Source organism: Lithobates pipiens, unplaced genomic scaffold (assembly GCF_037356315.1).
Source record: "Lithobates pipiens isolate NorthernLeopardFrog02 unplaced genomic scaffold, aLitPip1_a1.2 Scaffold_3, whole genome shotgun sequence".
Classification (NCBI taxonomy): Eukaryota; Metazoa; Chordata; class Amphibia; order Anura; family Ranidae; genus Lithobates; species Lithobates pipiens.
The window spans coordinates 179,599,595-179,625,648 of record NW_027507790.1 but is presented as its reverse complement, the minus strand read 5'-3'; the positions used below and the strand labels follow the sequence as shown (position 1 = coordinate 179,625,648).

Sequence of the window (26,054 nt, the reverse complement as noted above, 5' to 3'; positions counted from 1 at the left end):
CCTGGCGCAGGAATACTTTTCTATACTGCATTTGTACAATGTTGCTTAAAAAAAATACACAAAAACATTTTTGCAGTAATCAAGGCCAAATTGAAACTTCTTATATCCTGATAAACAGAGCGAGGTGGACTAGTGTTAATGTGACAGCAGAGCTCCACCGAATACAATAGGAGAACTGCAATCTAACTGCGTAGTCTGCATGACTGCACCGTCCTGCTCATCCCTAAGTTACTGTATGCATGAAGGCTACAGTTGTAAGCACAAGTTGTAAGTGTAAGTTGTAGTTTGTAAAAAAAAAAAAAAAAAAAATTACATTTGGTTACGACTAAATCACAATGGTTTAACCATCTTACAATACCTCCCCAAAGCCTGTTTTGTTGTCCTTGGACCAAGCTCGTTGGATGGCAGCTATCATTTCTGTACCCTACACTGGCCCAACCACCCTACCCGCTGATGTGCAAGTTCCACTTATGTCTGCCTGGGAGGAGACATAAGTTGGCAACTTTGCCATGGGTGCCAAATAATCCTATGTCATGCCATATGGCCAGTACAGGTCTGATGAAAGATCTGCCCTGTCCTACCAGAAACTTCCCATCTGCCTGACTTCATCATGCATTGAAGTTTCCTGTGACACAATCATGCTGCCTTTTACTTGTTTGTATGCAGAACCAGATCAAAAGTTGCAAATAGGTTGTCAGTGCAGTCAGAAAAAGTAAGAAGCAACTTTTTATTAAAGAATGATAATCCAATACATTCAGTAAAAATATGTACAAATAAAAATAAAATTACCCACAAGAAAACTGAGTCATCGAACATAAATATAAACACATGAATGTGACTGAATACTTAAAATTTTCTGTGGCTACAGTCTCTGCAGCTGAGCAACAAAGGAAGACTGGAAAGAATTAGAATATATATAGTATGGGGCTAAAATCTGTCCTCAGCAACAGCTCAATACTACCAGAGGACTGCTCTGTCTATAATACAAAGCTAACATAATGATCAAAAAATTTAACACCAATATTGCTGCTGAAAAAACAATTATCACTTGAGGTGCGACTGTCAGCTACCTTGCAACAGATACATATCCCCCACCTTTTCTAACAAAAATCATTGTATTATATATGACAAATACACAGGCTCTATTCAGGTCAATGGTTTGCTGTCAGACCCTGTAGTCATTCGCAACAGAACAAGTCAGGGCTGCCCCAGTCCCTTTACATTGTGGTGATGGAACACCTTGCTGGTGCAATTTGGGGGAAACCCTACTATTCTGGGCCTTTTCGCTGGGGGGACATGATTATAAATCTGTTTGGTCTTTACATGAACAATATACTGTTTTATATTTCAAACTACAGACTGGCCTTTCCCACAACATTGTAAGAATTTCAGCTTTTTGGCAAACTGAGTAACGTTGGGCCACTGGCTCGCTCAATCAAGTACATAGACCTTTCTAAGCTCTGTATACTTAACTACCTGTACATGCCTCTCCTTCAAAATGGGTTACACAGACTTAAAGAATGGTCCTCTAAAAGACAATCCAGGTTCAGATGCAACACCTTATTCAAAATGGACACTCATTCTGTTCGCTTGCATTACAATGTTCTGGTCTGTCCCAAACAATCAAGGGGTTTGGGCCTTTGCCACTTCAAAGTATATTACAGGGCCATGTTTTTGATCCACATTCTACAATCTATTTCACACACTAAAGATATACTGTGGGTCGGCCTGGAACCTATCCTCTTCCCCTATTTGCCCTACCTTGGATACATAGACGATGCTTCACCCTCCATTCCACCCTTCCAATATGTATAGCTCCTCTCTTGCAGTGTGAAACTTCTTACTTACATACTTGCTCCTTAAAGCATTAAACCACACTGTCCATTGAGAGTGCAGTGCGCATGTGCCAGTGACATCACCAGCTGCTACTACAGAAAATATCTCCTAAAAAGTGCATGTTTAGGAGATATTTTCTGTACCTACAGGTAAGCCTTATTTTAGGCTTACCTGTAGTTACAATAAGGACTTTACTCTAATATTGAAAAACCTGGCTTTCCTTCCCCAGGACTTCATTTGACCTCTTTCTTGAGCTGGACGAGTGAAAATCTTTCCTCAATCTCTTCAGTACTACAAGCTGGCTATTGGGCTTCCCTCACCACCTTAAATGCAGACCAACCAATGACTCGTTTCTGAAGATTGCACTTCTCTTGCAACTCCCAATCTTAACAGTCGATGTACAGCCAAGCTCAATATTGGCATGTCGAAAAACAAAGTCAGGTGCTGGGGACACCAACAACTATGCGCATGTGTAGGAGTTACATCATCAGTGGCCTTCCACTGGAGATGTGAAACACTGACAGGTAGGGGCCATAATGTGTAAGCATTCTATTCATACTTATGGTGAAAGCTCACCAACCCCACGCACACATTTGCACTGTATTATAACCTGATAGTAAGTGCATAAGTTACTTAGACATTTTTAAGTAATTATATACAGATTTCTGCTATAGTTAGAATCTAAAGAGGGCCTGAGCTCTGGAAGCTGCTCCCAACATGACAGAGTGCAAATGACTTGTCACTATTATTGTCTGTGGTTGCAGCACTACTTGGTTAAACAGGTTAGAGAGAAGCGGCTTCAGGCCGGGCGATCCTGCTTGCTAGCTGCCTTGAATAAATCTGGATATCCCTGAATCTCACTTCAAATCTGGTGGGAATAGCAGTAGTGCCTTAGATCTCACACTGCAGATAGACAGCTATGAGGCTCACATACCAGGAAATGCACTATTATTTTTCAGGTGAAATTCCAGACAAAGGGAACATTTCTGGGTACCACTTGGGCACCATTAAGATTTCTAGAAATGTCCTAAAGTATAGGAAACCTTGCTTTTTGTGTTCAGTTCCACTTTCAATTAGAAGGCATAAAATATATTGATTTTCCACTGCTAATTACCCATCAGTGGCTGCATGAATTGAAAAAGGGAAAGCAATTGCTACGTTTATAGAGTTTAACCCTAGTATAACCTGGTTTCATAGGTCACAGGCTCACTTTAAGGACTCATGCACATTGGACGTTTTTACAGCTGCTGTTTTTGGCTTCAAACATTTTTATCTGCAGCAGTCAAACTACCCAGCATATAATGAGTTAAGGTGCTACCTTAAAGAGGAACTACAATCTTCTCACATAATTTGTAATAAAAAACATCTTCTGAAACTGCCCTCCAATCACTTTGCATATTTTATATATACTGCGATTCTGGACTTGCCAAATATGCTGCAGAAACCTCCCTCCCCATGTCTGGCTGCAAACATTTTAACTGTGGGCAGCTGAAGCTGCTGCCTGTTCACTTCCTGGATTTACACTGCTCTGAAGCTCTCATTGGCCTTCTTATGACTCATGCCCCCTCCCTTTCTGGCAAACTATCAGGCAAGTGAGAGAGCTGTGCATGATGTCATAATCCTAGGCTTTTTACCAGACAAACAGGAAGTGGGCTGTATAAGGTATTTACTGGCAGAAAAAAAAAATGTTTTACTATCCAAAGTTAAAACAAGGGCAGAAGATCTAATAGATGGAAAGTTGTAAAAAAATAAAGTTCTGCTTTAACTCATTATATACTATACACTCCATTCAGGCAGTTGTATTAGTAGGGGCAGCTGTTAATTTATAACCCACAGCCATCTGCATGGGACCACCCAAATTTTTTTTTTCAAACTCCCCAGCATGTTATCCAGTGTGTCCCATGCACACATAGGTGGTTATCAGTAATTTCTGCCAGGGGCGTTTTCTAGCTGAAAAAAAAAAAAACAGAACTAGTGGGTTTTTCAGCTGTAAAAACTTTCTAACTCTGAAAAAAAGCTGAAAACACAGCTATTCTGCGTTTATCAGCATTTTTGAGCCATAAGATTTTATGGGAGTATAGTTTTGGTAAAAAAAATATTAAAGAAAGATGAACCCTGCAAAAACGCTATAAACTCACTCTACAGTTATAGCTTTCTACAGCCAACGTTACTGGCTTTTTTATAATGCCCAGTGTGCATGAGGCCTAAAGCAAACGTAACTTCCCGCCGCTCTGTTAAGTGCCAAAAGCTGCCGTAAATAGCATCACCATCATTCCAGGAGCTTCATACCCACACAAAGGGCTTTCTGGGTAGCTGGGCACACATGAACTGTAAATCTGCAAGTTTAGCAAGAACCAGCTGAATTTTGCTCTGTGTGTACAGTCTAAATGACTGGCTTACTTCAAATGATCCTGCTGAAAAACCAGCATTCAATCAGCCTCTGCAGCAATGGCTGCAGAGCTGATCGGGAGAATTCTGACAGGTTTCTTTGTCCTGCATGGGCAAAGTTTAGAAGTGATTCAAAGCCAACCATACAAGGACCAAAATGTGTCCAGTTCCGCAGGATCTATCGATTGTCTTGTGTACAACCAGCCAGCTGGGTTTTACCATATCTTTGGTAAAAAAAATTCCAATACGTATATACTAATTGGTTTGTGTGAAAGTTATAGCTTCTACAAACTATGGTATATACAGTGCCTTGCGAAAGTATTCGGCCCCCTTGAACTTTTCAACCTTTTGCCACATTTCAGGCTTCAAACGTAAAGATATAAAAATTTTATTTTTTGTGAAGAATCACCAACAAGTGGGACACAATTGTGAAGTGGAACGAAATCTATTGGATTTTTGAAACTTTTTTAACTAATAAAAAAATGAAAAGTGGGGCGTGCAAAATTATTCGGCCCCCTTGCGTTAATACTTTGTAGAGCCACCTTTTGCTGCGATTACAGCTGCAAGTCGCTTGGGGTATGTCTCTATCAGTTTTGCACATCGAGAGACTGAAATTCTTGCCCATTCTTCCTTGTAAAACAGCTCGAGCTCAGTGAGGTTGGATGGAGAGCGTTTGTGAACAGCAGTTTTCAGCCCTTTCCACAGATTCTCGATTGGATTCAGGTCTTGACTTTGACTTGGCCATTCTAACACCTGGATATGTTTATTTGTGAACCATTCCTTTGTAGATTTTGCTGTATGTTTGGGATCATTGTCTTGTTGGAAGATAAAGCTCCGTCACAGTTTCAGGTCTTTTGCAGACTCCAACAGGTTTTCATCCAGAATGGTCCTGTATTTGGCTGCATCCATCTTCCCCTCAATTTTAACCATCTTCCCTGTCCCTGCTGAAGAAAAGCAGGCCCAAACCATGATGCTGCCACCACCATGTTTGACAGTGGGGATGGTGTGTTGAGGGTGATGAGCTGTGTTGCTTTTACGCCAAACATATCGTTTTGCATTGTGGGCAAAAAGTTCGATTTTGGTTTCATCTGACCAGAGCACCTTCTTCCACATGTTTGGTGTGTCTCCCAGGTGGCCTGTGGCAAACTTTAGACAAGACTTTTTATGGACATCTTTGAGAAATGGCTTTCTTCTTGCCACTCTTCCATAAAGGCCAGATTTGTGCAGTGTACGACTGATTGTTGTCCTATGGACAGACTCTCCCACCTCAGCTGTAGTTCTCTGCAGTTCATCCAGAGTGATCATGGGCCTCTTGGCTGCATCTCTGATCAGTTTTCTCCTTATCTGAGCTGAAAGTTTAGAGGGACGGCCAGGTCTTGGTAGCTTTGCAGTGGTCTGATACTCCTTCCATTTCAAAATGATCGCTTGGCATGTTTAAAGCTTGGGAAATCTTTTTGTATCCAAATCCGGCTTTAAACTTCTAAAGTTTAATATATCCAATAGATTTCGTTCCACTTCACAAAAAATAAAAATGTTATATCTTTATGTTTGAAGCCTGAAATGTGGCAAAAGGTTGAAAAGTTCAAGGGGGCCGAATACTTTCGCAAGGCACTGTATATTTTTGAAAACTGATCCGTCCTAAGTCTTTCTTGAGGCACTTCAAACGCCAGGACAGTACAAATACCCCCCAAATTAACCCTTTTTAGAAAGTAGACAGTCTGATGCATTTAATAAGAGGCATGGTGAGTTTTTTTTAAAGTTGTAAATTCCTTTTCTTTTCCACATACTGTCACCAGAGCATTACAGCGTGGGACACTGACTGCTAACATGATGGTTAAAAAATAATCATTTGTTTTTGAATTTTGTTACATACTTTCATCAGAGAAGTTTAGTGCCACTATAATAACACTGCACTACTCTAAAGGAGTGATCAGGGGTTTTTTGTTTTGTTTTTTTAACACTTTGTTTGCTGTTACAATGATGATCATTGTATCAGCAATGTTTTGTTCTATTATGAATGGGTTAGATTCAGAACAGCTATGATTACTAGTGATCTGTGATTGGCTATAGCTAATCACATCGTACAGGGTGCTGTGATTGGCCCAGGTAACATGTGATAGCTAACTAGAGGCAGGCCGGATGACGTACATATACTTGATATAGCCTGCCTCTAGTAAAAGTATTGAGGGAGGTCAGCAAGTGGGCAAGTGGTCAAAGGAGAAGTTCACCATTAAAAAAAAAAATGCACATCTTTTTGAAAAATGTGCATTATTTTTTTTATTAGAAAAAAGCATTTCACGGGTGCAATCTCATCTTCCTGCATACTGTTACTGTAGCTGTCTGCACATTGTACAGGCAGGCAGTTACTGAATAACAGGCAGATTCAATTAACTACCTAGAGTGCTCATCAGCGCCCTTGGTAGTTCATTGAGAACTACAAGCCGTCAGCCACAATGGCTGACAGGATTTGTAGTTCTCCCAGTTGAACTCTGCATGAATGGCATATCGGGGTGGGGTGGGCAGAGCCCCAAACAGGCGCAGCTTTTTAAAATTCTGACAGCGGGTACGGGGAGAAGATCCCCAGCTCGCTGTCACAACGGTGGCTGCTAGTTTAGTAACGTGTTACACCCATTATATGGGTGTAACATGTTGCTAAAGGTGACTTTATCCTTTACTATATTCAAATGTGTACTACATCCAAAAACCTGCAAAAAACTATACTTGCCTTTCAATATTCGGCCATTTATTAAAAATGTTATTAATTTCCAGTAAGTAACATTATTAAACAGCAAAGAGTAACGAACAGCTTTAAACTATTAGAATTTCCTGTTTTGTAAAGAATTTTGGTTTCTGCCTTTTGCGGATTTAATTACAGACAGCCAGTGCTCTGACTCAATGATAATCTGCCAGAAGGTTTAGAAATTCTACTCACACATACAGTATGTTGTGCAATTTCAATTAAAGCAAAATGCATTTTCACAAAACAAACATCACTGGAATAAAATAACTGAATGGTATTTCATGTATGATTTGTAGGTTGCCCATAGACAGACAGATATCTTCCTGAGAATGATGGGCAGTGATAGAAGGAAAGCATCTACCCATCCTCAAGCAAGACCCTATAGAAGCAGGAACGGTCATGATTCCAGCCAACAATGACAGCATTACTAATCATTGCTCCCACATCTCCATATAACAGTGAATGATCAGAGATAACTGTGAAAGAACTACTTGCAGAGAGGTTTTTCTAAATGGTTGTAAAAGGTCCATGTGTGGTATGAACCTTTTATGGGCAACAGCTCAGAAATGGTCAAACACTGCAATAGAAGCTTGAAAAAGATGCACAATTATGATTGATGGACTGTTTACATTGACCCCTAGCCTAGCTTTACACTACTTGACACGTTGTAGATATTTTGATAATTTCTAGTGTGGTAGATGTGCTCCTACAAAGGGCATTCTTTAACCTAGTGCAGGGTTTCTCAAACTTTTTTCAATCAAGGCACCCTTTAAAAAAATGCACAAACTCGGGGCACCCCATTCTAAATTGTAGAAAACGAAAACTAAACATAATGCAGGAATATCCACACATGTAGGATACCCGATGTTACAGGTGATTTATTCTTCGAAATCAAATACAACTTTGCACATGGATACTGGCTAATATTCCAACATTTCTCTCCTCCCTCAGTTTCTCACCCTTACTCAGCTAATGTGACCCGATTGCTGATGGAGAGAGGGAAATGAAGATGCTATGCAGGCGCCCGAATTCCTGCTTTATCAACCGATGAAGTCATTGGTTGTTAGGATGTTGGCGGCTAGAAGGTTCTAATGGTGCACAACAAAAACCAGTGGCTCTGTGTAACTAAAAAGGCAGGCTACAATTTTTGGGCAATTTTTAGGCATTTTGCCCAGGCACCCCTGAAGGCACCCTGGTTGAAAAAGGCTGACCTAGAGAACAAGAGAGTGTGCAACTTGCCCTGGCACGTGGTTTTCATCTACATAAAGTGCCAGTTTACAACTACCTTACCTGAGTATTTATGGCTACGATAGATGTACAGAAAAGGTATTAAGATAAGTGTACCTGGATCTCTTCTCGGGTAAGCCATGAAGTCTTTGGCGTGATCCCCTCTGGTACAGTCCAGTGGCCTTCATTGCTTTCAATATTATAATAGTAGTCATACTGATCCTTCAGTTTTACCTTCAGCCATGAGCTCTCCTGTGCTGCTGTAGGAACACATGTACATGTATTTATTTTAGTGAGAGGACATTGGCAAGTTTAGATCTTGTTTGCAGTTAAACTCCAATGGAATTCACACAAATGGATACTCAGCCAGACAGGCATGAATGCATTAATAACCTTTTTCATGGTGTTTCTGTCACTGTCTTGTTATGACAACTGTGCAGTGTGTTTAATTGTGAGATAGAGTATGACCAAACTGTACAGCGCATTCAGCAATCTAATTGGCTTGGTCAGACACATCACTGAGCACAGAGGTTCAACCTGAAGCTTGTAGGCCCCGATGCAAAAGTTGGCCTGGGGGTCCCCTGACACCCGTCGCGTCCACCGCGTGCCAAGATACTTCCGGTGGGATTGTATGTAGGAGGAAACTCAGAGGGCCTGGCCAGGGCCCTGCCCCAGCTGAGTAAACCCTCTGACTTTCACATTCCCAAACAAGCCCATCGCTTTCACCCATCACCCCAGAGTGTGGCTTGCCTGCCCCCATCTTGTGTTCACGTGCACAGTTGATCAGGGCTGTACTGGGCTGGTTGGCTGGGCAGAGGGGCTGCACAAAGAGTGCGCAGCTGGGGAAAAAGTCTTGCCCTGTCACCCTGCGTAGATGAACCCAGAAACTCAGAAGCCCTACACAGGGTGACTCAACAAATGTTTTTCCCCAGGGACACAGCGTAAAACAAGGGTAGGTAACCTTTGAGAGGTGGAGATCTACCTGAACAACATGAAGGATCAAAGATGACTGGGATTCAGTGCCCCATTTTTTTTCTTTAAAGAAATTAACAAGCAAGGCCTAGCTAAATAGTTAGGGAAAGTTTGAAGAATCTAATAAAGCAAAATTTCACTGTAAAAATATCAACTTAGCCTACCTTAAAAGTGGCTAGTGTCAGTCAGTAGAGCAGTGGACAGTGTCAGTAGGGTAGTGGATGGTGTCAGCGTTTTTTTTTTTTATTATTATTTTTTTTTTTAATAGCCCTGTTAGGGGGTGGGCTTTGGTGAAATATCAGGGGACTAAAAAGACCCCCAATGTCTCACTGTTGAGAAAAAAATTTAATGACATAATCCTCAGTCTCCAACTCTGCAGCCTCAGCTGCAAAGAATGGATGGAACAGATTACTATGCTTCAGTTATGAACGAACAATCAGTGATCAGTACCATTTGGTGGTTACGGAGGGTGTCCAAGTGGCAAAAAAAAAAAAAAAAAAAAAAAAAAAAAAAGGCCAGCGGGAGGGAGTGGAGGGGAGAAGCGGGCTTTTAACTGCTGCAAGAGGAAAAGGGGATCTCTGCCAGTAAATGTTGCCCCCACTCCTGTCCAGGTTCTGCAGATCTAATGCGACAGTGAGTCCACACAGACCCCCTGCTACCCCGGAAGCTATGCCCATGCCTAAGCACTTAAAATAGGTGTGAGTTTTAGAAGGTTTTATATTTTTATTGATTGTGCTGAGGTTTATAGGTGTCTGTGAAACTCTTGTTTATGGCACAGCAATCAAAGCATATTTTGTAAATACAAGGCTGGCTCAGTTTTGCTTAACCATGCCCTTTAAGCCTCCTCCATTAACAGTTTGGCCACACCTACTTTTTGGTGTGGTGCGCTGCAGGTTAATGCCATCAAGTGTCCCTCATGTATATAAGCTCTAAAGTTGGGAGGTATGTGCCGGTTTCCATTCCCTGACAGTATACCTTCTCTCCTACCAGGCACAGCATGGAAGTTTTACAGTGCCTTGCGAAAAGTATTCGGCCCCCTTGAACTTTTCAACCTTTTGCCATATTTCAGGCTTCAAACATAAAGATATAACATTTTTATTTTTTGTGAAGAATCACCAACAAGTGGGACACAATTGTGAAGTGGAACGAAATCTATTGGATTTTTGAAACTTTTTTTAACTAATAAAAAAATGAAAAGTGGGGTGTGCAAAATTATTCGGCCCCCTTGCGTTAATACTTTGTAGAGCCACCTTTTGCTGCGATTACAGCTGCAAGTCGCTTGGTGTATGTCTCTATCAGTTTTGCACATCGAGAGACTGAAATTCTTGCCCATTCTTCCTTGCAAAACAGCTCAAGCTCATTGAGGTTGGATGGAGAGTGTTTGTGAACAGCAGTTTTCAGCTCTTTCCACAGATTCTTGATTGGATTCAGGTCTGGACTTTGACTTGGCCATTCTAACACCTGGATACGTTTATTTGTGAACCGTTTCTTTGTAGATTTTGCTGTATGTTTGGGATCATTGTCTTGTTGGAAGATAAATCTCCGTCCCAGTTTCAGGTCTTTTGCAGACTCCAACAGGTTTTCATCCAGAATGGTCCTGTATTTGGCTGCATCCATCTTCCCCTCAATTTTAACCATCTTCCCTGTCCCTGCTGAAGAAAAGCAGGCCCAAACCACGATGCTGCCACCACCATGTTTGACAGTGGGGATGGTGTGTTGAGGGTGATGAGCTGTGTTGCTTTTACGCCAAACATATCGTTTTGCATTGTGGGCAAAAAGTTCGATTTTGGTTTCATCTGACCAGAGCACCTTCTTCCACACGTTTGGTGTGTCTCCCAGGTGGCTGGTGGCAAACTTTAGACGAGACTTTTTATGGATATCTTTGAGAAATGGCTTTCTTCTTGCCACTCTTCCATAAAGGCCAGATTTGTGCAGTGTACGACTGATTGTTGTCCTATGGACAGACTCTCCCACTTCAGCTGTAGTTCTCTGCAGTTCATCCAGAGTGATCATGGGCCTCTTTGCTGCATCTCTGATCAGTCTTCTCCTTGTCTGAGCTGAAAGTTTAGAGGGACAGCCAGGTCTTGGTAGATTTGCAGTGGTCTGATACTCCTTCCATTTCAAAATGATAGCTTGCACAGTGCTCCTTGGGATGTTTAAAGCTTGGGAAATCTTTTTGTATCCAAATCCGGCTTTAAACTTCTCCACAACAGTATTACGGACCTGCCTGGTGTGTTCCTTGGTCTTCATGATGCTCTCTGCGCTTTCAACAGAACCCTGAGACTATCACAGAGCAAGTGCATTTATACAGAGACTTGATTACACACAAGTGGATTCTATTTATCACCATCAGTCATTTAGGACAACATTGGATCATCAGAGATCCTCGCTGAACTTCTGGAGTGAGTTTGCTGCACTGAAAGTAAAGGGGCCGAATAATTTTGCACGCACCACTTTTCAGTTTTTTATTTGCTAAAAAAGTTTAAAATATTCAATAGATTTCGTTCCACTTCACAATTGTGTCCCACTTGTTGGTGATTCTTCACAAAAAATTTAAATGTTATATCTTTATGTTTGAAGCCTGAAATGTGGCAAAAGGTTGAAAAGTTCAAGGGGGCCGAATACTTTCGCAAGGCACTGTGTATGTATATATATATATATATATATATATATATAGATATAGATATATATCCTGGAAGTCAGCTTCCTTGCATTAATCAAGGCAGAGATAACTGACCCCAGAAAGCCTACATTTCTTCAGAATGTGGGTTTCAATAGCCAAGCCATTAAATTTAGCTTTCCTAAGATAGGATGGAATATCGGCCCTGTGAGAGTAGGTCTGGCCTTAGTGGAGGAGACCATGGATCCACCACTGCCATTTTTACAATTTATGCATACCATGACCTTTTGGGCCACTCTGCGGCTATCAGAATTATTGGCTTTCTTTCCAGCTTGATCCTGTAAAGAATCCATTGCAACAACTGAATAGGGAAAAAAAACCCGAACTCAGTGAAAACTGACCCAATGGGGTTACCACGCATCTGTCTCTCATGCGAGTGGATCCCTTGTCCTTGACATAAAATTGACCAATTACATGTTGAACCTGGACGCCAAAAGATATACATCTGGGATCCCCCATCCTTGGCATATAGCCAGAAAGATTCCGGGGTGAAGGGACCACCCCCCCAGGAACAACTGCTGGCGATTTACGTAATCCGCCTGCCAATGATCTATTCCCGGAATGAAGACTGCCGATAGGCAAGGAACATCCCTTTCTGCCCAAGATAGAATATTGTCCCCCACACTCTGAGTTGTGTGACCCTTAGTGCCCCCTTGGTGATCTGATATAAGCCACAGCTGTGGTTTTATCGGATTGGATCCTGAGAGGACAATCCCGTAACCTGAATGTTCAGGGCTTCAGAGCCAGACTTGCTGCCCGAATCTCTAGGATGTTGATGGGCAAGGCCTTTTTCGGTTCTGGACCACTGTCCCTAGACAGTTGTCTTTTCCAGTACTGCTCCCTAACCTGAAAGGTTGGCATCTGTCGTTACCACTTTCCAGTAACTGGCACAAAGGTTTTTTTTTTCCTTCTGCAGATTTCTGGATACGGAGCACCAACTGAGGCTCTGGACCACCTTTGGGGACAGCCGCATTGGCAAATCTAGAGCTTGAACCGTTTTGTTCCAAGCAGACAGGATACTGTTTTGCAACAGTCCCGAATGGAACTGGGCATAGGGAACTGCTTCGAATGAAGCCACCATCCTAACAACCTCATGCATAGGCAAATGAAGGATTCCCTTTTCAATCTGACCATCTGCACCAGCTCTCTTATAGCGTTGATCTTGCCCAAGACAAGAACGCCTTCATCTGGGCTGTGTCTATGCTCAGACCCACTTACTCCAGCCTTTCTAGCGATTTTTAAGGAAAACTTCTGTAATTTGAGAATTCAACACAGTTTTTTCAGGTATCTGGTTGTAATATGCACACTTTTCTCCAAACGAGCCACCGACTGGTCTATTAGCAACAGATCGTCTACGTACACCAAGACTGTTATACCCTGTGCCCCCAACCTGGCTAGAGGTGGGGCCAGAACTTTTGTAAACACCCGGGTGCTGTAGCTAGCCCAAAGGGCAAGGCTATAAACTGAAAGTGCTGCTGTTCTACTTTGAACCGCAGAAACCTTTGGTAGGTGGGAAATATAGGGACATGCAGATATGTATCCCTGATGTCGATAGACGCCAGAAGTTCTGTTCCTTGTAGGATAGAAACTACTGACCTGATCGACTCCAAGCGAAAGGAGCGGATTTTCAGGCTTTAGATTCTTTAGAACTAGAATAGGTCTGACACCACCATTCGGTTTTGGTACCGTAAAGAGGTTTGAATAAAACCCTAAACCTTGCTCTTCTGTGGGGATCTGTATGATCACCCCCTGAGCCAGTAATCGGTCTAATGCCGAAATAAAGATTGCCTTTTCCCTCGATCTTTGGGAACGTTTGATCTCGGAAAACGAGACGGTGGAAAACTGCCGAAATTCTACTTTTATCCTAGAGATGACCCATCTGTCCCGATTTCCTCTTGCCAGACTTCTCTAGAGGGGCGACTCTTCATAATGAGGCTTTAGAATTCTGTTTTGCAGATTTCCAGCCTCAGGTCTTCTGTGCCTGGGCCTGACCTTTTCCTCTAGAGTCTGACAGTGGAGGCCGTCACCACTGCCTAGAGGCGGATGCCCCTGGCACAGGTAAATGAAGGACATTTATATTTTCTTTTGACTGGCAAGAGAGTACTCGTCCCACTAGAAATCTTCTGGATGTCCAAATCATCCCCAAATAGTCGATTCCCATGAAACGGGAAACTAGTCAGAAGCCTTTTGCAAAGTGCTTCGGCAGACCAATCTTTTAACCACAGGGTCCTACGCATGTGTACTAGCACAAGACAGGACGCCTGGTGAATAGAGTCTTCATGTCTATAGCAAAACATAGTGGCCTTGGAAGTTCAGCCAAATCTTGGGCCTGTTATGCAGGGACCTCCTTAAGGGCCTGTCTAAACTGGTCCTTCGGGGACTGACAGATGCCTATTGCAGCATCTGAAGGCCGAGTAATGGCCCGCCAAGGAATAAGGATTTTAACATAAATTCCAACCTTTTATCTGTTGGATCTTTAAGCATTTGTGCATTGTCTACAGTCAAGTTAGACTATTATTCACACTGGAATTCGCAGCGCCCAACTGCTGGTACATTCCATTTTATGGTGAATTTCTCCTCCATGGGATAGAGTGTTGTAAATCTCTTTGAGGGAGAAAATGCTTATCCGGGTGATCCCATTCAGTATAAATAAGCTTTTTAAGTAATGCATGTACAGGAAATGCATGAAAAGGCTGTGAAGGTTTTAAGGAACCTAAAGTAGAAACAGAACTTTCAGTTGACTCCGTTAGGGGTAACTTGAAAGAGGCATGAACCAACTCCATAAGAGATTGTACCAGCAAGCTCTCAGATTGAGTAATCGGTTTGCCTTTCCTCCCGATGGTAACACCAAATCCTCTACCCACTGCTCTCTTGGTAAGGGGTCTGAGGTGGGGGAGGGGGATCTAACACGCTTCCTATCCTTTTGGATAGGGATGCGATAAAGCCACTAATCTTCCTTCTAGGCCCTGTAGGGCAGAGGAAAAACGCATCTTCAGTCACGTATACATGGGCTGAAATGTGAGAAGCAGCTGCACCATCAATTGTATTTCAGAAGAGGATAACAGTGTGGAGTGGGTGTCTTTTTTGGGAGCCATAGTGCTGAGCACAAAAAGCAGAGGCACTAAGTAAAAATGCACAACTCACTGAGCAAATAGCCTATCAAAAGAAAATGCAGCTAATAAAGTTCAGCTTTAGTGCTGTATGTAAATGTTATTTCCTGTACTGAAAATGCCTGTGCAGCCTTACGTGCCACCAGCGCTCCTGTGTCCTGTGTCAGGACACAGGAGTGTGTCAAGCCTATGAAACCCACCGCTGGGGGGGAGAGAGGAAGGGGAATACAAGCTAGTGTTGTACCTCCCTTGCACCAGGGGGAAATGTTCTGGATGCAGAATCCCCCCTGCCTTGCTGAGACCACACACATGCTGTTTAGCTGTTACTTCTGAGCTAACCGAGAAGCAACGTACCAAGGTATGCATTTATTCCCTCTAGTGGAGACTTAAGGCATGACAGCATTTTACATATGGAAGGAAAAGGCATAGGTGGACTTTTTACAGTTCTTGGGCTTCTTCCCTTTCCTTTTCCTCGCTGCAGGATAATGCTGTAACAGACTCAAACTTCACCCATCACGGCGTGCTGCGCTAGCAAACCGTCAAGGACTGGGTCCCTATTATAGGGGCTCCACTCCCTTGGACCTGTATAGCACCCCTCAGGAAAAACTTTAGGTAATGTAGCAAAGTTCTGGGTCCTGGGGTCCAGCCCTACAAAGAGGCATTACAGGCAAAACCCTGTGCTTTGTATACGAGGCCTGGGTACCATCCACCTTGGCCTCAGTGGCACTTTGGATGGATCCAGTCTATGGAGGCTGTTTAAATCCAGCAAGGATCCCTCCAGCTTTGGAGCTCTTCAGTGCACATCACATCACTCATGACCAACACCTTAGACACTAGCAAAAAAAAAACGAGGTACTCCTGGAAGGAGGAGGGGTTATATAGGGAGTGAACTTCCTGTTTTGGGTATACCAGTGTCCATCACTTGAAGATGCCTATATACCCACATAGTGATTACTATGGTGCTCTGTGTCCCATGATGTACGATAAAGAAGAGAAGATTAAGGGGGATATGAGCAAAAAATACATAAGTGGTCCATATACTGAACTTGGTGTTGAGTTATTTGCTTTAAGGTCATCACAGATGACAAGGGGGCACTATTTTACAAATAGAGGAAAAAAGATTTCATCTCCAAATACAGAAAGATTTCTTCACAGTAAGAGCTGTGAAAATGTGGAATGGCCTTCCTACAGAGGTAGTTCTGGTAAGCGCAGTAGATTACTTTAAAAAAAGGCCTGGATTATTTCCTAAATGTACATAATATAACTGAGTAGTGATGGACGAACTTCCGACGGGACGTTTCGCGAAAGCGAAATGCGAACGGACCCAAACGTTCGCGAAACCGAACGTTCGCCGCGGGCCCCATTGACTTCAATGGGAGGCGAACTTTGCAAACCTTCATGTCGAATTTGCGGCCACGTGGTAATTATTAGGGGGTAAAACGTAGTCCCACCATCTGGACAATGACATAATACATGTATGAGGTGAATTTGGGATCGATAACTACAAGCATTTTTATTTTATTTGGGAAATTGTTCTAACAATTCAGGACTATGGAGCTAATGAAGGCAATGGAGGAGAGGGAAGGTCAGGGACCAGGGTAGGCAAAGAAGAGGGTGCAGGAGATGATCACCAGCAGCGTGACATACCGGAATGACACATGCACCGTGATAGAGGCATCTGACAGCAGCACCGTAATACAGAGCACTGACAGCAGCACCGTGACATACAGCGCTGACAGCAGCACCGTGACATACAGCGCTGACAGCAGCACCGTGACATACAGCGCTGACAGCAGCACCGTGACATACAGCGCTGACAGCAGCACCGTGACATACAGCGCTGACAGCAGCACCGTGACATACAGCGCTGACAGCAGCACCGTGACATACAGCACTGACAGCAGCACCGTAAGCAGCCCCAGGAGGAAGTCAGCACAGCACAGGGATGGTGTGATCCCCTCATAATAAGAACCCCCAGGAGGAAGTCAGCACAGCACAGGGATAGTGTGATCCCTTCATAATAAGAACCCCCAGGAGGAAGTCAGCACAGCACAGGGATATCATAAGCAGCCCCAGTAGAAATATGACACCGCTCAACCTCTTCAAAGAGGAGGGTAGGGGCATATAGTACGGTGTGCTTTTTTGGGTCAAGGAAGTGAGCCAAATGAATTAAGAAGGTCTGTGTGCTTGATTAAAAAAATAGTTTATAGACATATACATGGTCTACTGGTCACATGTGTTGAATTCCTCCGAGATCCATGCCTCATTCATTTTTAGAAATGTGAGGTAGTTAACACTGTCGTGAGCTAGGCGAGTACGCTTATCGGTCACAATCCCCCCTGCTGCGCTGAACGTCCTTTCGGACAGGACACTGGATGAGGGGCAAGCCAACAGTTCGATTGCAAATTGGGCAAGCTCTGGCCAGAGGTCAAGCCTGCCCACCCAGTAGTCTAGGGGTTCATCACTCCTCAGAGCGTCCACATCGGCCGTTAACCCAATGTAGTCGGACACCTGACGGTCTAGGCGTTCCCTGATGCTGGATCCGGATGACACCTGTCGATGGGTCGGCTGAAAGAATGACCTCATATCCGAAGTCACCAACACATCTTCAAACCGGCCTCTTCTTGCAGGCGCTGTTGGATTGGTACCCGCAAATCCTTCTCTGGGAGTGGGAATTGCTCCTCTGCCAGCGCACGCAAAAGCAGAATGCAGCATTTCTCGAAGCAAGGCCTGGAAGTGCTGCATTCTGACAGCCCTCTGCGACGGCGGTAACATTTCCGCCATTTTGTGTTTGTACCGGGGGTCTAAGTACGTTGCCACCCAGTACTGGTCCTTGACCCTCATGCTTTTTATACGGGGGTCCCTATTAAAACACTGGAGCATGAAGGCCCCCATTTGCACTAAAGTGGAAGCGGTGTGGTGGCCTGGCTCCTGCTCATCATCCAGGATAATGTCGTCCTCTTCATTCTCCTCTCCCCATCCTCGCACAACAGGGATCCCAGAAAGGTTTAAAGCATGCTCTTCTTGCTCCTGCTCATCCGCCCCGGCACCATCCTCCTCTGACTCCTCATCAGACTCCTGTTGTTGACTTGTCTCAGATAGAGTAGCCCCCCCTGGGAATTCATCCAGCATTGCGACTTCCTCATCTTCCCGCTCCTGCTCCTCCACAGCCTGATCAATGACACGACGCAATGCACGCTCCAGAAAGAAGGCATAAGGTACCATGTCACTGATGGCGCCATGGCTGCGACTGACCAGTTTGGTGATCTCCTCAAATGGCCGCAGAAGTCTGCATGTGTCGCGCATGAGCAGCCACTGGCGCGGTGAAAAAAAACCCAGCTCCCCAGAACCGTTTCTTTCGCAGAGTTCATACAGGTAGACGTTAACTGCACGTTTCTGCTGGAGCAGCCTATCAAGCATATAGAAGGTTGAGTTCCATCGCGTCGGGCAATCGCAAATAAGACGTCTGACCGGCAGATGGTGTCGCCGCTGAATGTCAGCAAGGCGAGCCATGGCCGTGTAAGATCTTCTGAAATGGGCCGAGATTTTCCTTGCCTGCCGCAAGATGTCCTGGACCCCAGGGTATTTGACAAGGAATCGCTGCACGACCAAGTTTAAGACGTGTGCCATGCACGGCACGTGCGTGATTTTGCCCTGTTTCAATGCGCTAAGCAGATTGGCACCGTTGTCACACACCACTTTACCAACTGTCAAATTGAGCGGTGTTAGCCACTCATCTGCCTGTGAACGCAAAGCTGAAAGGAGTGCCGGGCCAGTGTGGCTCTTTGCTTCCAGGCACAACAGACGCAGCACGGCATGGCAACGTCTCACCTGGCATGTGGAATAGGTTCTGGGGAGCTTGGGCGGTGCAGCGGAAGAGACGCTAGCAGCGGAAAAGGAGGAGGCAGCTGAGGAGGAGAGGGAGGAGGATGGAGTAGGAGGAGGAGAAGAAGAGTCAGGCCTGCATGCAATCCGTGGCGGTAAAACCAAATCTACACGGGTGCCACGGGTTACATGCTTGACGGCCGTCAGAAGGTTCACCCAGTGGGCAGTAAAACTGATATACCTTCCCTGCCCGTGTTTGCTAGACCACGTGTCTGTGGTCAGATGTATCTTGGCACCGACACTGTGTGCCAGAGATACATTCACTTGCCGCTGAACATGGCCATATAGCTCTGGGATGCCCTTCTCTGAGAAATACTTCCTTCCTGGGACCTTCCATTGTGGTGTTCCAATGGCCACAAATTTGCGAAAGGCCTCCGAGTCCACCAGTTTATATGGCAGTAGTTGGCGGGCTATGAGTTCTGACAAGCCAGCCGCCAACCGTTGGGCAAGAGGGTTATCCGGCGTCATCATTTTTTTACGCTCAAACATTAGGCCCACGGAAGCCTGCCTTTTTGCAGAAAAATGTGAGCTTGGCGTGATGGAAGGTGGAGTGGAGGACAATTGTGAGGAGAGAGGAGAAGGAGAAGTAGAAGACGAGGCTGGACGGTGAGAGCCTGCAGTGTGGCTTTGTGTGTTCCGTTGCTCCCACTGGGCTCGGTGATGGCTGCTCATGTGCCTTCTTAAGGCGGTCGTCCCTAGGTGAGTATTGGGCTTACCGCGACTAACGCGTTGACTGCAAAGATTGCAGATGGCAACGCTATTGTCAGCAGCGGACACGTTAAAAAAAGCCCACACTGCGGAGCCATGTGCCGGTGTCCTGGGAGCGCCAGATGTGACCGTACATGGTCGATGACTCGCTCCTGATACATTTGCAGTCTGCTTTGTCCCTCCTGTGCAATGTAAGTTATTCCTGCTTCTCCTCCCTATCTGCTGGTCCATATCTCCCTCTGAACTCCCCTCCTCTTCCTCTCTTGTGGGCACCCACGTGACATCACTAGACACGTCATCATCAACGTCACCTTCCCCACCGCTATAAGTAGAGATCTCGGAGTAGGCAGCAACACCGGGGACCAACCTCCTCCTTGGGCTGATCTGGGTACTGTCGTCAGACTGCTGAGTAGCGCTTGTTGCTACCTCCTCTTCCTGATCCAATACCAAGAGTGGCTGCGCATCAGAAATGTCCTCTTGATATGGATCGGAAAATAATTCCAGTGACTCAAGCGGAAGGTATGTGGTGGTGGTGGTCGTGTTGTTGGTGGTAGTGTCTTTGGGGGTGCACATAGCAGAGAGTGAAGAAGAGGGTGCAGATCGAGAGGATGAGGAGGGTGCAGAAGAGTAAGGCTGAGCGAGCCACTCAACCAAGTCTGGTGCATCCTTTAAAGTAATTGAACGCACCTTCTGCAACTTCCCACTTTGGCTCAAGCCTGTTGCTCCTGCCCTACCCCTACCACCCCTGCGGAAGGGCCTGCCTCTTCCTCTGCCTGTCATTTTTTAAATGACCCTGTGACAAAACTCTTAGTCCCTATACCGATGAAGGACTGCTGCAGTATAGGGCAGCAGTCAGCAGTGGTGCACGTCAACCCTATCTATTGTGGACCGATAGCGGTCCTTACAGAACAGCAGACTGTACCGCACTCAAGCCTATGTACCGTAGCACCCTATACCAAGTTACCAGTCCTTATAAGAACTTTTGTGGACCAAGCAGGTTGTGTATTAGTGTTTAGCAGACTGTACGTCAGTCCCTATACCGCTGAAGGACTGCTGCAGTATAGGGCAGCGGTCAGCAGTGGTGCACGTCAACCCTATCTATTGTGGACCGATAGCGGTCCTTACAGAACAGCAGACTGTACCGCACTCAAGCCTATGTACCGTAGCACCCTATACCAAGTTACCAGTCCTTATAAGAACTTTTGTGGAACAAGCAGGTTGTGTGTTAGTGATTAGCAGACTGTACGTCAGTCCCTATACCGCTGAAGGACTGCTGCAGTATAGGGCAGCGGTCAGCAGTGGTGCACGTCAACCCTATCTATTGTGGACCGATAGCGGTCCTTACAGAACAGCAGACTGTACCGCACTCAAGCCTATGTACCGTAGCACCCTATACCAAGTTACCAGTCCTTATAAGAACTTTTGTGGAACAAGCAGGTTGTGTGTTAGTGATTAGCAGACTGTACGTCAGTCCCTATACCGCTGAAGGACTGCTGCAGTATAGGGCAGCGGTCAGCAGTGGTGCACGTCAACCCTATCTATTGTGGACCGATAGCGGTCCTTACAGAACAGCAGACTGTACCGCACTCAAGCCTATGTACCGTAGCACCCTATACCAAGTTACCAGTCCTTATAAGAACTTTTGTGGAACAAGCAGGTTGTGTGTTAGTGATTAGCAGACTGTACGTCAGTCCCTATACCGCTGAAGGACTGCTGCAGTATAGGGCAGCGGTCAGCAGTGGTGCACGTCAACCCTATCTATTGTGGACCGATAGCGGTCCTTACAGAACAGCAGACTGTACCGCACTCAAGCCTATGTACCGTAGCACCCTATACCAAGTTACCAGTCCTTATAAGAACTTTTGTGGAACAAGTGAGTTGTGAATGTTTAGCAGACTGCAGCAGAAGGGCAGCAGTCAAGTATAATATCCTTTCTATATTTGGAAGAAAGAATATTATACATGTACAAGCCTATTACTGTACCACTGATACCAGTCCTGAAAAGAACCTTTGTGGAACTAATAATAACAGCAAGTCTTTAAAATTACCCTCACTGCCTGACAACACTGCTTCCTTCCTGTCCCTATACAAATTGGCAAAAAAAGAGAACGATTAGTGGTTACTGGAACAGCTCTTTTGTGGACCTTGATAGTAACAGCTAATGATGATGATGATGATGATGATGATGAAAGACTAATCTGGCTGTCCCTGTAGCATACACCGTCCTTTCCCTTTCTCTAAACTAACAAAAGACACTCAGGCTGCTGCAAGAATCAGCAGCACAGCAAACCTATCAACACCTAACACCTATACCAGTCCTGAAAAGAACTTTTGTGTACCAAATAGCTAGTGGTTTATCTCTCCCTACTCCACACAGGAACCTGTCCCTATCGTAACAGAAGAAAGAATGTAAAATGGCCACCGGATCGGGTGTATTTATAGGTTAGGGGGAATGTCCAAGTGTCCATGTGCTGTCATGTCTCAATTGGCTGTCCTGTATCACATGATAAACGTGTCACCAAAGGTTAAAGTTCTTGTATACATTAAACACGTAAGTCCGCCGCGGCGAACGACGGAAAAAGGCGTTCGAACGTGCGGACCGCGAATGTCGGAAATTCGCCGCGAAACGACCGCCGGGCGAAACGTTCGTCCATCACTATAACTGAGTACTGACATTTCTAGGTAAAGTTGATCCAGGGAAAATCCAATTGCCTCTCGGGTATCAGGAAGGATTTGTTTTCCCCTGCTGGATCAAGCTTTGTTGGGGTTTTTTGCCTTCCTCGGGATCAACTGTGGGTGAAGAATTGTGTATATGGGATTGTATGATTTATTTATTTTTTTGGTTGAACTGGATGGACTTTTTTCAACCTGGCTATGTAACTATGTATTGGGGTTACCTTCGCTGGTCTTATTTTTTTTGGACTCTGAAAGATCCTTATGATAAGCCTCTGCACACTCTGGAACGATCCCCTTTAATCCTGCCTTAGACGACTGCAATGCTTGAAGGGTATGTGGTGCTTCCTCTTTCTCCAGAGCCAGGTTAATTTCTGCCACACCAGCTGCCACTAAACATGCAAGACACAAATACATATTGTTATAAGAGTCTGTAAGTTATATACTGCCAATATACACAAACTGAACAGAATACTGTAAAGAATTGATATGAACTGGAGAAAAATACAGAGAATGCAGACAGTACGGATAGTTGTAGTCCAAAAACACTTGCATGTGAAAACAGGAGGCACCATTAGATTCCACCTATTGTTATTCCAAACATACTAGCAAATCAAAGCAAATATTTTATTGACTTAACCAACTAACCCCTGCATATTTAGTTACTTTGAGGTTTTATGCGATAAGAAAACAATCATTGCTTTGCGCTCCATATAATTCCATATTATAACCGTTCATTCTTCATTTGTGGAGTGACTTGCATCACTCCAGTTACATTTAAAGTGGTTGTAAATGCTTACACATACCCAGTGAAGTGACCGGCCTCAGCTGATGCACAAATCCCACTACATGAGTCGTATCTGTTTATCTGCAGTCTTCTCTTCTCGGGATCCCTTCAAAGCCCAGCTTTTTTTCAAGCTTGTGTGAGAGTTCAGAAAAAAGGGGGAGGAGAGCTGAAGTTACACTTTGTAGTGCTCAGTAAGGAGAGCTCCAAGAGCTGATTGGAGGGAAGGGACCGACAACCCTTCACAAAGGAACAGAGCTGAGGCTGTCAATCAGCTGGAGCTCCCTCCTCGGTCATCTTTTTTTCTCTTTGTGTCAGGAAGACTTTTCAAAAGGGATTCATGCAGATAGCAGAGGAATGAAGCAGCAGACAGAAATTACACTTTGTGCTCTGGATTGAGACAAGTACATACTATAGATGCTTTGTTCATATTTCATGTGCAAGGTTTACAACCACTTTAAAGTTGAACTTTAGGCAAATGCATTAGCTTCCTATTACACTTGGGCATATTCATATTCAGACAATTCTGAAACTCCCCCCCCCCCCCCCCGACACATTTTATCTGTAATGCATGTGTTTTTTTTTAATGCGATTTCAAATTTTAGCATCATCTACGAGATCACATGTTGCAGTAATCCTTGTATCTACTAAACCAGTTCTTAGGTGCAAAAACACACAAAAAAGCACTTGTTTTGCATATTTTCAAATGTTCTTAATGTAGTCCATGTGTCTATGGTATAAATGCACAATTCTGTCTGAAAAAAAGCTCATGTACTTTTGCACGTGACAAATGACACAGCGTTTAGGTGTGAATGGGCTTTGCGATTCTTTATGTTGAGCTCTGTCACACTTTAGGAAATGCATGACAAAATGCTTTTGTCTGAATAAATGCTTGATTGAAGGATAAATGTTAATGGTTTTACTGGTTAAAGGATTTGTATATATAAAAGGCTAGTCTGATGATCCCAGTATTTCTGCCAAGCAGAATAGTCAGGCACAGGACTCTCAATAGAATGGCAAACTATAGGAAAGCCTGCTGATTAGACAAGAAGCAGAAGAACCCCTGATGGGGTCAATGTTCCCTGTCAACACATGTGAACTGCAACAGAACCTGGCTGGTTGTTAGCAGTTGTTCTTTTGCTCCCAGTCCAAGTGTTGGTATAAAAAGGAATAGGCCTTCCCTGCATTAAGGTAAAACATGTTTTACAACTTGCTTTTTTTTCCCCCAAACTCTTCCATGAGTCCTCGATTGACCAAGTGCTCTGCACGGTTGCATCTTTTCTCTGACATTGGCTCCTGCTGCTGTCAATTAAATCCTGTGAGGAAGGAGTGGGGAGCGGGGCCGGGCCACTATGTGTGTGTCTATGGATGCACACAGCCCAACTTGGGAGTAAGCCCACACTGTGGTTTGCTATGGGGGCCAACACAGAAGAGGAGAAGCGAACAGCCCCAGTGGTGGACCGCAGAAAAGGATGTTTGGGGAGCAGGTAAGTATAGAATGCTTATTTTAATTAAAAGACAAAAATTTGTGTTTAGAAATGCTTTAAGCGTATGCCTCTATGGGTATTTATGTGTGTTCCATGCATCCCTGTGCAGGCAAACCCACTCATGAAATTTGTGATGCAGTTGCTGCATGGACACAGATGGGCCTCCCAATTTGACATCTGTGAGGGTGCAGGTCCCCGAAGTGCACACTGTCTATATTTGGGGACCCGCACCCACACAGCTGTGCAGCTGGTGCATCCCAATTGACATGAATAGGACTACTTGCACAGTGTGAAAGAGGGTCCATTTGGAATTTTTGTTGTTAACATGTGGTATATATATATATATCACAATTTGGATATGAGCACAGGTATCTTTTTTTTCTTTTGCATAGTGCAAGTATTTGCCACTATATCCACTGGAGAATTTGAATTTCGCAGAGCAGAGTAGGAATTGGCTAGGGATTACATTGATGTAGTTGGCCTGCTCAAAAACATATTGCAATGAATGTGAACAAAAAAAATCCCTGTTTTTGTGCAAAGTTTGCTAGAAAGAGCGCAGAACAGTGTGCAGAGGGTCCATTCAGAATTATATAATAGAAATGTATGTATGTATATATATATATATATATATATATATATATATATATATATATATATATATATATATATATATATATATATATATATATATATATATACACACACACACACACACATATATATATATATATATATATACATACATACATACATATACACACACACACAAATTTGCCCCATATTAGCACTATATCCACTGAAGCACTTGCATGTTGCAGAGTAGAGTAGGGACTGGCCAGAGAGGGAATACTTTAATGCAGTTAGCCGGCTTAAACATGCATTGAAATGTATGTTAACCAAGAAGCCCTGTTTATGTCCAACCATTTGCTAGAATGGTTGTAGAGCAGTGTGCAAGGAGGACATTTAGATTTTTTTTTTTTTTTGTGTTAACATGTGGTCATACCCCATTCAGCATCTGCTGTGATAAATATATGTTTAAGCTATACACACACACACACACACACACACACAGTCGTGGCCAAAAATATTGGCACCCATGCATTTCTGTCAGATAATGCACCACTTCACCCAGAAAATTGTTGCAATTAGAAATGTTTCTCATGTTTATTTCTTTTGTTTGTATTGGTAGGACACAAAAAAGTGCAGAAACAAAATGCCAAAACCGACACATTCCACGCAAAACTTCAAAGATGGAATGGACAAAATTACTGGCACCTTAAAACTTAATATTTTGGTAGCACACCACTTGGAAAAAAATAACTGAAATCAATTGCTTTCTTTACCCATCAATGCGTTTTACACCTTCCTATTGGAATTTTGGACCACTCTTTTGTCAACTGCTCTAGGTCTCTCAGATTGGAAGGATTCCTTTTCCCAATTGTTTTAAGATCTCTCCACAGACGCTCTATGGGAATTACATCTGGATTCATTGCTGGCCAGTTCAGTACTCTCCAGTGCTTTGTCTTAAACCACTTCTGGGCGATTTCTGACGTGCTTTGGGTCA

The 26,054-nt window shown here is 44.0% G+C and overlaps 1 protein-coding gene across 4 annotated transcripts in view; it reads right to left on the bottom strand.

Moving 5' to 3' along the window:
* The window catches only part of IQGAP2 (IQ motif containing GTPase activating protein 2), a 401,604-nt gene that overhangs the window by 58,819 nt on the left and 316,731 nt on the right, over nt 1-26,054 (bottom strand). For 3 of the 4 annotated variants that reach the window (XM_077462563.1, XM_077462566.1, XM_077462565.1), the window contains 2 exons: nt 22,444-22,611; nt 8,309-8,451 (listed from right to left, as the gene is read on the bottom strand). In XM_077462563.1, coding sequence (XP_077318689.1) covers nt 8,309-8,451; nt 22,444-22,611 — 311 coding nt within the window. The remainder of the gene's footprint in view (nt 1-8,308; nt 8,452-22,443; nt 22,612-26,054) is intronic. The other variant, XM_077462564.1, reaches the window with a different exon arrangement.